This window comes from Tetrao urogallus (genome assembly GCF_951394365.1).
Source record: "Tetrao urogallus genome assembly, chromosome: 5".
In the NCBI taxonomy this organism is placed as follows: Eukaryota; Metazoa; Chordata; class Aves; order Galliformes; family Phasianidae; genus Tetrao; species Tetrao urogallus.
The window spans coordinates 51248773-51265829 of record NC_136818.1 but is presented as its reverse complement, the minus strand read 5'-3'; the positions used below and the strand labels follow the sequence as shown (position 1 = coordinate 51265829).

At 34.6% G+C, this 17057-nt stretch overlaps 1 protein-coding gene across 1 annotated transcript in view; it reads left to right on the top strand.

Annotated features, from left to right (window-relative positions):
* LOC306946366 (adhesion G protein-coupled receptor A3-like) overlaps positions 1-17057 on the top strand; it is a gene marked incomplete at both ends in the record, with an annotated part of 255599 nt that overhangs the window by 114782 nt on the left and 123760 nt on the right. The window contains one exon of the mRNA XM_079535384.1: positions 7411-7624. Coding sequence (XP_079391510.1) covers positions 7411-7624 — 214 coding nt within the window. The remainder of the gene's footprint in view (positions 1-7410; positions 7625-17057) is intronic.

Genomic DNA, 17057 nt, shown 5'->3' with positions numbered 1-17057 from the left:
ATGTACGTAGCTGCCAGCTTGCTTGCCATGAGGACAATTTGAGTAATCAAAATTAGCTTTCTAGCAATGGCTTCTGACTCTTGCTAGTGGAGGAAATCATGTTGATGAATCTTTCAATACCATAGTTGCCAATACGTCACAGTCCAGTTTTACTTTTTGTCACACGTCAAGTTTTAGGCTGTGGCAGACATTCAAATGTTTCAACTTCTCCCTAGCATGTAAAATAGCATGGTTCTGGCTTCTGGGATGAATTAAAAACAAGGAGCTGAAAAATGGCAGCAGGTGTATTTGACAAGGAAGATGTTAATGGTGAAAAAAGCTGCCATTCTTATCAATTTCTGCTAGATATGCCAAAGCGAGACATGGGCTTCATTTTGCATACACACAGATAATATTTTTGATTAGTTGATTAATTGGACAGTAATCTTAAATTTCCTTGTGGAAATTTATCAAGTACCTGTAGTCATTTTACAAATTAATGTTACATTTTGCACTTTTATTGTATGCTATGAAGTGAAACCTGCTTCCTTTGTATTTCTACCTATGAAGTAAATCACTGCTATCATCAGTGAGAGTGTTCTTCCACTGAACGCTCATCTGAAATGCTTGTAATGGACACAACACACATCAGTGTCTAGAGCTAGTGCCAAACTGATAATTTATTTTCACAAGGGCTTATGAATATGGGGTAAAGTCATGTAGAGATGAATGGGTTACATGGCTGGACTTGTCATCCACCTGCTGAGTGCTGGCTGAAACCTTCATCACTTGCTAAGTCATGCTACGCATTGAATATGAGTCACACATTTTCCAGATCAACCTTCCTTAGGTTCTTTTAATTGAGTAAGTCTGAGAAGTTTTGAAATCCAAGTACTTCTCTGTGAGGCTGTCATCCAAAGCTATGAGTGCAGCACTTCTTGGCAGGGCTTTAATCTTCTGTTCTGCTGATATGGGGTGCATTTATGAAGTAAGCTAACCCAGATAACTGAAGGACAAGCAACAGTGAATTGTGACAGCCTGGACTTACTATAGCTAACTCAGACAAATCCTGGGACTGCTGCATCTGTTCAGATTCCTGAAGCAGCATCTGTGTTCATAACAGTGCCCCAGTCCACTGACTACTATGCCTGCTCAAAAGATGTAGACTCTTTCTTTCTCTCTTTCTCATTGATGAATTAATAGAATTTCACAGAAATAATACAAAACATGTAACTGAAAATAAAACAGTATTATTTTGGGAAGTCTTTTTCTTAGGTTAGTAGCTGTTGGGTTTTTACTTTTTTTTCCCAATTATATTTTAGTATTTCATTGTAGCACTTAGCATTGCAAACTAAACTTAAAGATAAGATTTAATTTTGAGATGCTGCAAAAAAATCATCTCCTTTATGTAGTGGTTGCAGCCTTGCCCATGGCAGGAGTTTTCGGGATCAGTGATCATTAAGTTCCCATTCCAAACTAAGCCATTCTGTGATTCTGTGATCCCTGCCTGGAAAACTTGTATGCATGCAGGTCGAAAGGACCAATAAAATGGTATGGAATGTGCCTTGCCCAGCTAGCTTTATGAAATTGGTGGCAATAAGGCGCGATGCTACAAATAGGAGCTCTACTTGTTTTCTGCGGTGAGTGGTACATGAATATGGATCAGAGTCTTCTTGTCCGAAGCCCAGAAGACTTATCTCATTTAGTTGTGTTTAATACATCTTGGCATCTGTATTTTCTTCATATCATGTTAAAACTGGAACCACACAAAGCTTTTATTAAAACTGAAGCTTGGCTCCAGTTATTTGTTCATTCTTGACTTCCTTGGCATGTGGGATGGTCTGTGGCATTCTGCACCAAATTCTGCAATATGGAATTGGCATTTATGTACTGGCACCTCTTCTTTTTGGCAGGACTGGTCTTCAGAGCAATTAAAATAATTGTGTTGCTTTGGTTTGGGTTTTTTTTTTTTTCGGTTCTGCTCAATAAATATCAACAGATGTAATTCGCTTCGTCAGCAATTCAAATTTTTAAATAATGTTTATCAGGTTTTTTTCTTCATTTTCATCTGTCCTTTTTATTGGACCTGTTCTTTCATTTTGTCCTCACTTCCAGCTTCTCCCCACTGTGCTTTCCATGCACATTTCTTTCCCACTGAGATTGTATACAAATATTAGAGCTCTAACTCTCACTTTTGTCAGCAGGATGTGCTGCACTCTGTAGGCGTACTCAATTCAAATAAAAAGCCCATTGGCAATACAACAAATCAAGTGATTAACAAGAAACAAAATGCCAACCTTTTTTTTCTTTTTTTCTTTTCTCTTGTTCCAAATGCTTGCAGTGCACTGTAGCAAACTGATTTCCTACTGAGAGGCAGAAGTCAATGGTATATCCTAGCATATGTGAATTGTGATACTGCATAGATGTGGAGGCAGCCTGGATAGACTGTGGAATTTTCTATTTCTTGGCATGTGAATGCTACGAGTATGGACAAAGCCAGTTAAAGAACCCACAAAATGTATAGCAGAAAACTGTGTACTGGTCTAAATGCTCTAGTGTGGTAACCAGGATATTGCTGTTAGGAGCTGTTAAACTTTTGCGGGCTATATATACAGGAGAAAATGTAACATACTGTGAGGTGGGCCATGCTTTCATTTTCTGTGCTCATTTGTCCACTATTTTGTGTTGGTCATTCTGTTTAATGATCAGCCTATTTTCTGTAGTTTTTATGTAGTCCTATTGCATGAGCCAGCTTTTGAGTTTCCATAATTTTGATTGTTAAAACAGGAAGGAGTTTCCATTCATTATAGGTACATATTCAAATGTGATCATATAATGTAACCAAAGTACAGATTAGAGATGCATTGTATGTCTCCATCTCCAAGGTATCTGTAGAAACATTTGTCTTCCATGTGTATCCAGTGATAGCAGTGATTCCTTCACATTCCATATTTTCAAATAGTGAACAGAAAAGGACAAAATTGTAAGGAAAATCAAACTATTATTAAGATCTCAAAATGTGAATTGAGAGGGGGAAAAAGCATCAAATATTCCTAGTTGTGCATCATGAATTGTTTTATAAAGTAACTAAAGGAATACACATTGAAACTTTGATATAGCTTGTTACCTTTCTGTTCTAGTTAATGGTTATTAAAATCGTTTCTATTTTCTTTTCAACTTTCTATATATATTGGGGCACCGCATGCATAAAAATGTGCACAAATGTAGTCTCTATGAGAAGTATTCTTAGGTAATATTCAGATACAGTGGTGTGTGTGCAACCCGATTCCTCTTCGATATGCCTTCAGTGTTCTTGTCTAGAGCTAATCTGAAATGCAAGATGTGATAGCATAAAGAATAGGGCCTTCAGTCAACAAAAACCTTTTCTGCTGAGGAATGAGAGAGAAAGAAAAAGGTGTAATTACTGTAATGATGGGTTAGACCTTTAGATTCATGCTGCAATCAGTGATTCCTGTGGTGCTCTGCTGCAATCACGGTTCAATGCTGACTGGAGAGACAAGACAGGTGAAGACTGTAAAACACTTCAGCAGCTGTTGGTCTAAATGCCCATAGGAGATTCACACCTCTCATTTGCTGATGGTGCTGACTCCAGACTTAAGGGCAGCAGAGTGGGGAAAAAAAAAGAAAAAGAAAACTGCAAACTATTTTAAATCTTACGAGACACTTATATCTGTATTTACATATACATAAAACCTCAGAGTTTACAGATACTTAGTCGGCATTAATCTCCTAATCAAAGAGAAAATTTCTGTTGCCAAAGCTGTTATATTTCAAAAGTGCTGTCAAATCAATGCCAAAATCATTCAAATACTTTCAGAATCTATGTCTTTTTTACTTCTTTATCCCCATTGAAGCCTGAGAATTTATTTACAGCATTCGTAAATACTTTTATTTTAATGATGAATTTAAAGGCTTGTAGAATTATGGATTTAAAATAAGTATGCATTTCCAACAGGTGCTGGTGAAACTATGCAGTCATTTTATAGCCATTCAGGATAAAGGGTATTGGCGCTAATCCTAAAACTTGTATTTGTGCAATTAATCCTTGTCTCTGTGAGCTGTCTCTGAAGTCAACTGGAACTTTTGCATGAGTAATAGTTGCAGAATCAGTCCCAGTCACTTAAGTGATGATTACCCCTTTAAAATAACAGATTAACTCTGGCAATCATTTTTTAAATAGACATGCAGATGTTTTGTAGAAATATTCAAATGCACCTTCCTTCCATAGAAATTGTACAAGTTTTACTTTGTAAATGTGCTTTCAGCATTATTTGCCAATTTGTGCAAACAAAGTGTGTGCATTCCAAAAGGATTCAGGCGGTCAGAAAGATATTCTATCCTAATGATTAGCCAAAGCATGTTATCTTCACTCTGCATCTTTGTTGGTACTTGTATGATTTGTAAGGAAAGAGCAGATGAGCAGATCACTGATGTCATTGATGTTAATAATTTTTGTCATTTTGATACGCTGCAATGAAAAAAGAAAAGTTTAATTTGCTTCTGTTAATTTTGAAAATCTGCATGGAATAGTTCATCTGTACATTTCTGAGTTTGCTCTTACTCCCAGGGCTGAACAAGAGAAGTGATAACCAGCTATAATGGCATAGATAAAATTGCGGTTAGTGATACACGACATCTCTATGTCGTGGCAACTTGCATAGTTTGACTGAAGATATACTGATAAGTTAGTTTGCACTTACTAATTTGTAGCCTCCTAACACAATGTGTCACTCACTGCTTGAGAAAACAACTTATGTTTGACGTAATACAACAATGTCAAGTTAAAAATGAGAGATGTATTAATGAAAAGTATATGATTCCTGTGAGTTCTGTATACTGCTGTTGTAGTTATGACAGTGAGTTTAATTTTCTGGACTCAGCTTTTATTTTCTTTCGTTTGGGATATTTGAATGTAACCAGGATAAAGAGATCAGTCTGTTAATTTATGACTGCGGACAATAACTTTGCTTATATTCTATACTTGACTTCATAATAAAGATTGTAGTGTTTTGGAGACAGGGTAGTCTCAGTCTTCAAGTAAAAATGTCTAATGTAAATCACCAAGCCTGTAACTGTTATGAATGGAGTAATGATCTGGTTTACTTTCTCTTCTTTTAGTTAGAAGTCCAACATGGTATAAAAATATTAAGTATGTTTCAAGGAAATTGTAGTAATGTATCCATGCAGGCACAAGCAGAAGATATATGAGCAAATAAGGAGTGATATCTGAAGCATGCCCTTTATAGTCACAGCAGGCTTACAACATTTTAGTAGATAGCAGTCAGCCCCTTAATCCTCTGTGTGCTACTGCCAGGCAGCAATATCACAAATTCACTCATGCACAAATCCTGCGTATTATGCTGGCCAGCATTCCTTCTCTGTGAAAAAAGCAAAATGATCCCTCTCACTGTTTATTCAAAATAGGTGGTGAACATGCTATTTAACATTTAAATGCCCTCAAAGTATTGAGAGCCCAAAGCTATGTTTATAAATGCAACATCTCACAATTTAACTCTTCTAAAGACAATATCTGAATGATATAAAGAAGTGTGTTAGAGTGGGGTGCTGAGTAAAGGAGGAACAAACACTATCAGTAGTCCACAATTTTTAGCAGTGCTAGAACCAGTGATTATGGCTTGTGTTCTGGTTAAGTACGTCTGTATATATGTGACAGGAAACAGAGAATTTTAAGCAGGAAGTTGAAGATAAGATTGTAAGCAGTGAAATAGAAAAAAAAGGTTAAAGTATTTGTTGGAAAAATAGATGGTTGAAATTTTCACTACTGGTGGAAATGTGGAAGGGTGACCTTTCAACTGACAGCCTTGTAGGCTGGATAGATATTAATGATGAGACATTTTTAAACGAAAGTCGAAGAAAAATAAGGGGGAGGAGGGCATAGCTTAAAAATTCAGTTTTCTCATCAAGTTAGAGGGGTTTCCAAGATGCAGGACTGTAGGCAGGTATTGTGGCTAAGATGAGATTGTAGTAATACAGTTAAATTCACCCAGACTCATTCAGTTCTTTTGGTATTGTAGGCTGAAGTGAAAAGGTTATATTTTAGGAATATCATGCAGTATATTTTAGGAATTATCATGCAGGTTCTCCATGGTAGCATCTTCTACAATCAAGTGTGTGAGTCCTTAGAATTTTTATTGCCACTAGAATTTTTACATGATGATAATAGAGTATCAGAGGGGATAATTTTCCTACTTAAATAGTCTATATCAGAAAAAGAGAAGATATGGTTTTCCTTTATTCCTTATTATCCTATAAATCATGATCTCCACTTCTCTCTTTAGATGTGGACTGCCTGTTTCAATACCTTTCCAAGAATGCTCCTTTTCAATGATCTGCTGTTAATTTCAAGAAATCATATTAATCGAACAAAGCATAGAAAATATTTTACAGAAACAGATTCTTTCAAAATCTAGTAATAAAACGTGAAAGGAAGAAATACCGTTTAGAGATTCATTATTAAGAGATGTAGCCTTTAATTTCTGTTTAGGTTGTGAAGCTAATAGTCTTCCAGTAGTCTCAAAAATGTATATGCCTTCCAAACTTAAAATGTTCTTTATTTTTTTAGTTGACCTTACAAATTTGGGTATGTGATGATAGCAATTGTTTTTCATAAGACTCTGATTAGAATAAGAATGCGCAATATTCTTAGAGACTATTTTTGAGGGAAAAACAGGAAAGAGAAAATTCAGGAAAAAAAGGTGATGAAATGTACTGCACTATGAAATAGTAAAATAGAGGTTTAGATGAATATTTAATCTTGAGTAAACATCTGGAATATGAAAATGACTTGCGGAAGAGGCAGAAGGAAGAAGGAACAATGAAATAAGAAATAATGGTTGAACTTGAGAGCAAAGTTTACCATCTGTTATTAGCTTTATCAGTATCCAAATCCGAGGCACATGAGATAGTTTAGGCTCTCTGGAGTGGCTGAATTTTTCAGTGGCAATTTCGTCCTCTGACAGTGAAGTGTCTTGTAAATGTTAATTGTGCCTGAATTCATATGTATATCTTTTTCTTTAATCAGAAGACTGATTTTTTTCTGTATAACTCTGCAGTAAACATTTTGCTTTCAGCAGAAGGTGAGACTGGAGGATCTCAAGATATCCTTTCCAATCTCAACCATTCTGTGAACTATTCTGTAAATACATTCTGTAGACAATCTAGTAATTCTGTAATCACTGGTCTCATGTTAATAAAAGATCTGATTCCTAGGGTTGACATCATAGTCAGAGTTAAGTGGATAATATGTGGGCATATATTTTATCTTAGTATTTTAATAATCTAGAAAGTTAGACTTGTATACAATTAGTCCACTTTATTCATAAGACAAAAAAATAATTTTGAGATTTTGAGAGTATTTTTTCTCTTTACATTTGTTGGCTTTCTCTGCAGCTGGACCTCTGGAGCTTCCTCTTTTCGAGCTGATCCCCTCACAAAGACAAGTGGTTTTTCATGGAGACCGCTTGCCCTTTCAGTGTACTGCAACCTACGTTGACAAAACTACCCAAGTACATTGGTACCATGCTGGTCGACTTATTGAAACAGATGAAGAGAGTGGCATATTTGTGGAGGACAGCATCATTCATGACTGTTGTTTAATTACACGGTAATGTATAAACATCTTCTTGTAATATTCAGACTTGTTGACAAGGTGAACAGATGTAAGCTGGAAATAAGCCTCATTAAAACTTACATCAAAAGATGTTTTGTTTCAAGTAAATCAGTTGTGCTTGAATCTTAACACACACATGTAGATTTTTCTTGGCTATGAGTGGATGTGTTTGCAAATTGAATTTCTTGTGTGTAAGTATCCAGATTTGAGCAAATGCAGGTTTGAGATAGATAAGAACAGAATTTCTTACACAGTAAGAAATGTTGAAAAATAAGTATATCATGATCACTGCAGTAGCATACTGACCTACCGCCATTTAAAGATTGAGTTGTGTCCATTTATGAAGAATTAATAATTTAAAAGACCTGGATTATTTTTTGTAGGTGCTAGTATATCAGATACTGTATTCATTTAGCTAGGTAACCTCATTTTTGATTCTTATTAAAATTTTTCTCATATTCAGTGACTATTATTATCTTTAAGCCTCTCTGTCCTTGAGAAACAGATAGATCTACAGAAAACTTTGCTGATGTGAAAAATGAGAAGAGAAATGAAGTAAGATAGGCTTCCTTAAAAAGAAGTACCAACTAATATAATGTTATTTGTCAATAGTCATATTGTTCAAGTTTTGCTTTGGTCTTCCCTTTTAAATCTTATTTATTAAGTTACTATGCATTCTTATATTTTTGGTTTTCATCATAGAGTCTGGGCTTGCCACTAAAAACTGCTGAACTGTCACAGACATCCTTTTGTTATCTGCCAATTTCCATCATTGATCAAAAAAGTCGGATTCTGAATATGAGGTGGAATGAAAATAGTTATGCTAATTAGCTCTGGATCATCATTAGCTTCTTTTCACTCAGTTGCTCTCTATTAATATGATTGACCTGAAATGCTTCTGAACTATCAAATGAAAGTTACAAAGGGAGTGAAATTAATTCCTCTCCACTGGGATCTTCCAGTCTTACTGACTTTAATTTTGTCTGTTCACTGGATATTTGACCCCTTTTGGAGTGGATCAAGAGACACGTATCTGACCTACTCTAACAACTACTGCTTTTTTTTTTTTTAAAAAAAAATATTGATGTGTAGGACTGTAGTGGATAACAAAAAAGATTTTCAGATGAGTTTGTATGGTAATACCAGCTGCAGGAGCTATTATATAACTGTCAAGTAACTTAAATTAAAGTATGTTCCTTTTATATCCACAATATCACAATAAAAAGACATACTGCTAATCACCTCAACTGAATTTTATTTTGCACTATGTAAGTGATTTGTAGAGAGTATATTCATATACTGTAGTAAATGTCTCAAAACGTTTAAGATTTTTCAAAATTGATATCCCCTTAAAATTTAAGTTTAGAAGTTGCTTGACCGAATATTACTTTATATTGGTTAATTTTTGTTAGTTTTGTTAGACTTTTGTATGAAGTAGAAACCCTTGTCCACCATAGCAATGTTTTAATAAGAATTACTGATCTGTTACCTACATCATTTAGCTATTAAATAGATGAACTCAATGATCATGTTGCAGTATACAAATGGGGCCAAGCATTCTGAATAAATATCTTCTAGATACATCATAGCATTTGCTGTTATATACTGGAAAATTTGACTTCACCAAGCTATGTGATACACACTGTCAAAATGAGGCAAACTATTTTTTGAATAAAACTCAGAACCTTTAAACAATTATTTTTATTGCTCTTTTGTTTGAGCTGCATGTTTCACTTCACACTACAGTAGGGCATCAATGCTGCATTTCTTATCCAACATAATCCTTATCCAATAGTGGTACTAGTACTTAAAAAAAAACATGGTTCTGCTTTGATCAAGGAACTGATCAGTATTAATTGAGTGCAGGCATGGGAGACTGTGCTTTCAAAAAGTAGCTTCCAGAAAACATATTATTTTGAACTCAGTGATTTTATTTATATAAATTACAGATTATGCGTTGCCTCTTCAAGTTGAAAATGAGAAAACTTTGTTCAAGTTATGACTGTAAAAACTCTACTGAGCATTTCTTAATTTTACTCTTATTTTCATGGCTGTCCATACTATAACTGTTTATATTATTACATGCAATTACACACTGTTTTGTGACGATTAATTCACAGTTGTATGACACACTGCGAAACACCACGAAGACAATGCCTTCCTGAGGTTATCATATGTTAAGTATCACATTTGGAGTGAAAATAGAAGTAATTTAAAATAATCTCTTACAGTCTCTTATTTTCCTTCCTCTACATACTTTTTACAGCAAATATTGCAAACGTTCGCTCTCTAGCCTTTCTGTGATTACACTAAAAGATACACTTTGGCTTGTGCTGCTTAGCAATTTAAGATTTCTAAAGGGTAGTTTTGAACACAGAGGTGTAGTCTTGTTCCAAAAGCTGCTTATTCAAACATTTTTTTAGTGGTTATTTTATTAGGTAGTTGCAGATATTTCTGGACATGGATTTACAATACAAATATCATGCTAAGCTCTTCTGTTTTATTAACTGGCGCAGTAGAAGAATAAAATATCCAGTGTGTGTTTTTTTCCTCCTATGTTAAAGCAGAGTAAACTAAAATAAATGTTCTTGTTACAATAATTAAAGTAAAGTTTTGAACTGTATTCTGGACCGTGACATTTTTCTTGGCAAAGTGTATTCCTCATAGGAGATCTTGAGGAGGTATTTTCAATTCTGCTGCTAGCTCACATTTAACATTTCTTGCCAATGATAATAATATTTGATTTTGCTCATGTTTAATTTTCTGACATTATGCCTGTGTAAAAATGTCATAGTCATACATGAAAATGTAAATGTGATATGGAACTAATTTTCTATCATCTGTGAATGGGTCTGTTTGAAATTGTGACTTGTGTTTGCATGAAGATGTCTTAATTTCTTATGGGTGGAATATTAGATTATGAATGTGATGATGGTAAGGGGCAATAAAACAATCCACATCCCAGAAGCTCCCAGCAGCACTATATCTTTCCCTACTGTTTCTCCTCTCTGCCAGGAGAGACGGAAAGGTAGTTATTAGAATATTAAACCAAAGAATGTATTTTAGTGTTACGAACCAGCCAACTTCATAGTATTGAAAGATTTTGATTTTTGAGAGTATCTTAATCATCCCATAGTCTGTAGTGACTATTCTAATGTCTCTTTAATCCTATTTTGTAAATACTTTTGCTAAATGTTTAACAGTATTTATATCTCTGACAGCTGTAATAGTTGCTCTGGGGCCATTACAGTTCACACTGTCTCTTTCTGAAAACGTTAAACTTTGTAGAAAGTTAAGAACCCATAAAAAGGAGTGTTATGATCAAAGGAAGTAACATGCTCTTAACTGAACGTACGGCAGCTGGTGCTGGTGTCAGTAAGCTGTTCATATATAATTTTGCATTATGGTGTATAGATAGATTTGCTGTTGGAAATTCATACTATTAGGTCTCAGCTGTTATCCCCCACAAAAATTGTCTTATCTTAAAAAGTGTCCTATTTCAGTCTTTCAAACATGACTGCTAAATGTAGTCCTTAATAATAATAATGAAAAGGAAGTAAGCTTAAGAGTCTGTCTTTGCTTTACTTTGTTTTTTTTAAGTATACAGTGATTCCTTACATTTACACAGCAGTCTGCTGCCAAAGTGGGATGGTTGAAAGTAAATAGTGAAAGAAATAGTAATGTTGAGATAAGAGAATATGGAACTACATCTGATCCTTTAGATGTAACAAGGATAGGGGCATCAGTAAGAATGTTTGTTTTAAAATTAATACATAAAATGTGTATACTCATTTCAGAAAGCTGTTTTTTAGCTTACATAATTATTTGGAAAACTCCAAAAATTCCACCTGCAAAAAAATGTGTGATAGGAGAGAAGAACCTCAAATAACTATCTCCTTTTATTGTAATAATCAAGAAACTGGGAGAAAAATTAAAAGGAATGCAGTATTATTTTTTGTAATCTGAAGGGTCTACTAAATCCAATGAATAATTTTTTTAAATGTTTAAAGTTATTAGAATAGTTGTTAGTAAGGGATTTGTAATTGGACTGAGACAGTTTCACTAACAGAATAAGGTCAGTTTAAGATGTGGTTAGTGAAAGAAATGAATTTCAGTACAAATTGGTGCTGAAGTAGATAAAGTGGTATTTTGACAAGTTTGTTTTGCAGGCAAGCAAATTGTATAAGAAAGAAAGAAACACTTGCAGAAATTCAGAGAAAGTCAGAAATTCTTTGCTTATTTTTTGTGGAAAGAATCCAGTTGAGCTTTGAACTCTTAACACTTTGTGGCAACTCTTAACACTTTGTGATAGAGATGTGAAGCAAACGGCAATGGTTTGAAAGAATATTCGGTTAACAAGAGCAGTCTGAAAATGGTATGTTGATGATGAACCAATTGCTAGGTTGGTTGCAGAACTGATAGTTCAAATATATACCAAGTTGTGGCAAGATATTGGAGATTCACTTCATAAAATATGAAAAAAAAAAAGTGTTAGAACAGATGAAAAGGATGCCATTTGAGTGCTTTGTGTTCTGTTGTCATGAGCATTTAGAGATGTATGAGCAGCTGAAGGTCACACTGAGACGCCAGGGGAGATGAGCAGAAATTATTTAGTACTGATACTTTGTTAGTACACCTAACTGACTCTATTTGACCCTTTGCTGTCAAGAAGTTAGGAAAGAAATGAAGCAAAATAAAATAAATCAATATTTCTGTATTGTTTTGTGATTGCTTTAAAATCTGTGGTCAACAGTCTACAGCTTCAGGCACTGCAGGCAGCTAAGGATTAGCAACACATGCACATTCACCAGAAAAGTTCTTGTATTTCAGACAGAAAGATGATATTCAAAATTATTGCAGAATACTATGAAAAACACATTTGATTGTCGGGGTTCAAGGTATTCTCCATGCAAATTAGTTAAAGTTAGGCTTTTCCTCTAAATGCTTTTAATTATTTTAATAAAACCCAATGTAATTTTTACTAGTCAGTTTGGGGAATAATTAGAAAAACAAACTGTGGGAAAATACATCAATACTATGAAAAACAAAAGCAATAACCATTATACCCTCTACCATTAGAGGAACAGACACATGAGTGTTGTGCCGTACCATGAAAATTCAAGGGTTTTTCTGGGAAGCTGTTTATTCAAACATGCAAGGGAAATAGTTATTTTAATCAGAAATGTGTTAGTAATTTTTGTCTGATAGAATTTAAAACATATAGAAAAGTTCTAAATATTTTATGCTTTTTAGATCAACAATTCTAATATTTCAGTTTCACAACTGTAGAAAATGAAAATAAATAAAAGAATAGAGTCCTTGAAAATTTTTAAAATAATGCAGCTCTGCTTAGCTTTTTAGGGCCAGTAAGATTTTGATCTAGCCCTTCAAACAGCTTCAGCTTTGTAGCTGAGGAGATGCTACATTACAGCAGGTTTAGAGTGAACACTCCAAAAGGATTTTTTTTAATTACTTCTCGTATCAATGCTGATGATATAATTATATGCTTTCTTGCAGCCCAGGCAATAGTTTGTAACCCTGTGTATCATTTGTGATGGTATGAGCAATACTGACTTATGTACAGAGTCTGATGTACTCTTCATTTCAAGTCACTCTCAATACTGGCGAAGCAAACAGTTGTAAATATTAAAATAAATAAGTGAACTACATTTTATTGTTTGTTGACCTATTTTTATATTTTGTAGTAGATTTGTATTTTGACCCACTCAAAGTAGAGAACGTCTTAGGACATGTTCCTTATGGACTTCCACAGAGTTGGTTTTCTTTGTTTTTGTTTTTCTGTACTCCATTAGCATGCTGGAATTTCATGAAAACAGGCCCCTGTCCCTTTCCTTCTTCCACTGTATAGATTAAAAGAACCTCATTTTAATTGTCTGTAGTATATTGTTTGAGTGTTTCATGGCCATCACAAAATAACACTGTTGGAGATACATTATATGCTGGAGAAATAATTGAGACAGTTCTTGAAGTTCTTGTGCAGGAATCTGCTGTGTATTGCCTCCTTTAGTTCTCAAATTTCTTTCAGCTCAGCAAATAAAGCAGTATCATAGCCCCAGTATGCAATGGCTTAATCATATTAAGTATTCTTCTTTAAAAAAAAAAAAATCTATAATTGTAACATCACCATTGTCACAAGAGAGTGGAAAATTTTGTCAAAGTAGTGTGCAGTTAACAAATACATTCATATTGCAGAATTAATGTACTTTTTGTTTTCTTCTGTATTTTTTTTCTTTTGGTTGCTCCCAGTGGCACGTAATCAGGTAATCAAGACTTGTCATAAGTAGGTTAACACTTATGAATCATCTGCAAAATATTTTGTTTAAAAAGCTTTTTATGCAATTCTGACTATTGGACTGATTGTCGTAGTGTTATTTTTGTCTAAGAACCTCTGCTAGTGTACAGATCACAGGAGTTATGCTAATGAAATGAATCTTTGGATCTCACGTTGCAGTGAACAGACTACTTAAGGGCAAATGAAAGGCATGTGGCAGGTGTAGCATTACTTCCCCAGAAAGCTGCTTTTGCATTATCTTGCAGGCAAGCGGTCTGCTGTTAGAACAATATTAATAACAGTAAATACACTTGAGCAGCCCCAAACCTTTCATGAAGTGATAGGCAACTGATTCATGTTGTGCTTCAAATAAGCCTAGGACAAGGAGTACCCTTGTCATATAGCTTCACAGCGCTGTGCCTGTTGTCTGAAGGTCTCTCCAGCAAGAGAAAGCTTTGAGAGTTGAAATCTTTTTCTTTTCCCCACTTTACTTTCATAACTAGCTGGAGTGGCACATACTGACTCCAGAGCTGTGGACATATGAGCATAAATGCTCTTTTTTGCACACCTTTCAGTGCATCCAAATAGCTGGTAGGTTCTCTCTACCTGGCAAGCTCAATGAGAGAGGCACAAATCATAAAACCCAGCCTACTGGGATACCTGGTAGAGCTATTTAGAACAGCAGATTCCTGACTCTGTTCCTGAAGATGTTACTGTATATTCATTTAGTATTACTACTACTTTTTATCTCAATTTTAAGAATTTTATTTACATTTAATTTGAGCAAAACAAAGGAAAAATGGTCTGGTTTACTAACATGTTAGTAAAATGTCTTCTATTTCAAAAGTAGATATTTCTGATATTTCTTTTTTTTTTTTTTTCCCTGTCAATATGTTATCATTATAATTAGTGCTTCTTTCCACAGGTATTTTTGAAGAGATATCCAGCTAAAATACTAATGTGAACAAATTAGCTGATAGATAAGTTATGGTTAATTATAGAATGCTACTGGGAAGCTACTGATGGTGTTAAAAAGTTTTGCTTTGCTTTGCTCTTCTGTTCAATCAGAAGAAAGAGAAAATCATTAATTTCCTGTGCGTATGACAAATTGATTACACCTAAAAATACTTGAATACCAGTTTTAATCTTTTTATCTCTTTTCATTGCACTGTTACATGGAAACAAAGTTATATTATACTAAAGGCCATCAGGTTTCTAAAGCTGTTTCTTTCATGGGTAAATAAGTAATTTTGTCAGGAGATCGGACTAGCAATTTAAGTTCAGTTAAAGTGCCTAGATTTACACATTCTCTCTTCATTTTCCATGTTTTAACCTTGTATCCCCTGTAAAAGGCTTTATTCCAAGCAGCAGTGTTCTCTGGAGATCAACAGATCTTTAAAATTCTGTGTTAGTATTAATAATTGAAGATAGTATGGGTAGAATGCTGGTTATGCAGGCCTTCTGCCTGAACTGTGAGGAAGCAGTCCTTCTTATCTGTCTAAAGGATGCTATCTGTGTTTTAGTAATTGATTTTTATTTTTCACCTAGAAGAGCAATTGATTCTTACCTAGCCTTGAAGGAAATTCTCAGACTTTGAAATCTTTCCTGTGGAAAACAAGTCTAAAATGCTGTTTCCTGACATGCAAATAAGTGCTGGGAAGTACAGTAAATGTCACAAAGGTATTACTTTAGGACATGGTTGAGTAACTTTGCATAATGACTCCTACTTCTGATTGTCTAATTAGTTATGCATAGCTGTAGCAATGCAATGCTATGCCTCAAATAGAAATCTTTTGTCATAATTTACTTGATTACATGTGTATGGCTGCTGTACTAAGGTTCCTCTCTTTGTAATGACCAATGCCACAGGCTTCAAATGAATATTACAAGAGTTTTTTTTAATGCAATTGTATCAGCTCTACGTGTGAATTAATCTCTCAATACATCAGTCATCGCATTTGAAAAAGGGATCTTAACATGACCAAAATTTCCCACTTCAAAGGAAAAATATTGGTCTTGTCTTCCTTTCAAGTGTTCTTTGGCTTACTGAGAAAGCCACAATAACTTCCAAACAAAACTTGAGATAAGCTTGCTAATCATCCTTTTGTTCTTATCAAGTAGCAATAGTCATCTTCTGTTTGCCTTGGTTCCATCTATGAATGACTTTGTTTATTTCTTGGTTGGTCATAAATTTCCACAAAAGTATTAACTGTCACACTCTGAGGAGTGCCCATGAGTATGATTGCTAATGTAGATGGAATAGGAATTCTTTCTAATGCTTACTTCATCCTTAGTAAAGCTGCATAGTAAATGCAAAATCAAAGTTATCCCATTTCATTTCTGGCCTGACATTTATTCGCATATATAAGACAGGAAACCAAGAAAAGTAAGCTACATCTAAGGGTACTCTTCTTTCTTAATTCTGTTGTGCTCCTATCAAGCTCTTTAAACAGAGTCCTGCAATGTTCTGAAGTGACAGGAGTGAAAATGTTCTCAAGTGACATTGCCTTTTGTCAAGACTTGTTGCCACCGCCAAGAAAGATCAGAAATGACTTTCTTCTGAGAGTAAGAAAACCTGGGGGTGTTAATGAAGTAGTGCTAAGACTTACAATACGCAATCACTTACCAAAAATTTTATAAAGAGCTTTAAAATATTGCACAGGCCAGCCCTTCCCTTTTGGTGTGCGAAGACTATGAAGTTGCCAAAATTACACGTGGAAAATATGTTAAAGATATGAAGTTGAGTGCTGTGTTTGAGAATTAAGGCTTTTTTTTTTTTTTAATCAAGTCTCCTAAACTCCCCATGGGAGTAAGATCAATTTATCATTTGTCATATCTAGATGGTAAGTAAATGAACAGTTTCGCCATTGAGCTTGCTATCCAAACTATTTCAAGAGGAATATAAATGCATGCATCACTTACAGTGGCCATATGGCAATTCAGGAGATAAGTTCAAGTTCTGGTCGTTATACATCTTCTCCTATATTTCATAAACCTTTTCTGGCTTATTTTGGTGCAACATCTGAAGTAAGAGCCACAGAAGATTAAGTGTAAGTTTGAGGATTTACTCATCATTGTAGGGAATTTGAACCAGACTTCAACTATAGTGTTTCTAGCAGAACAAAAAAAATGTGT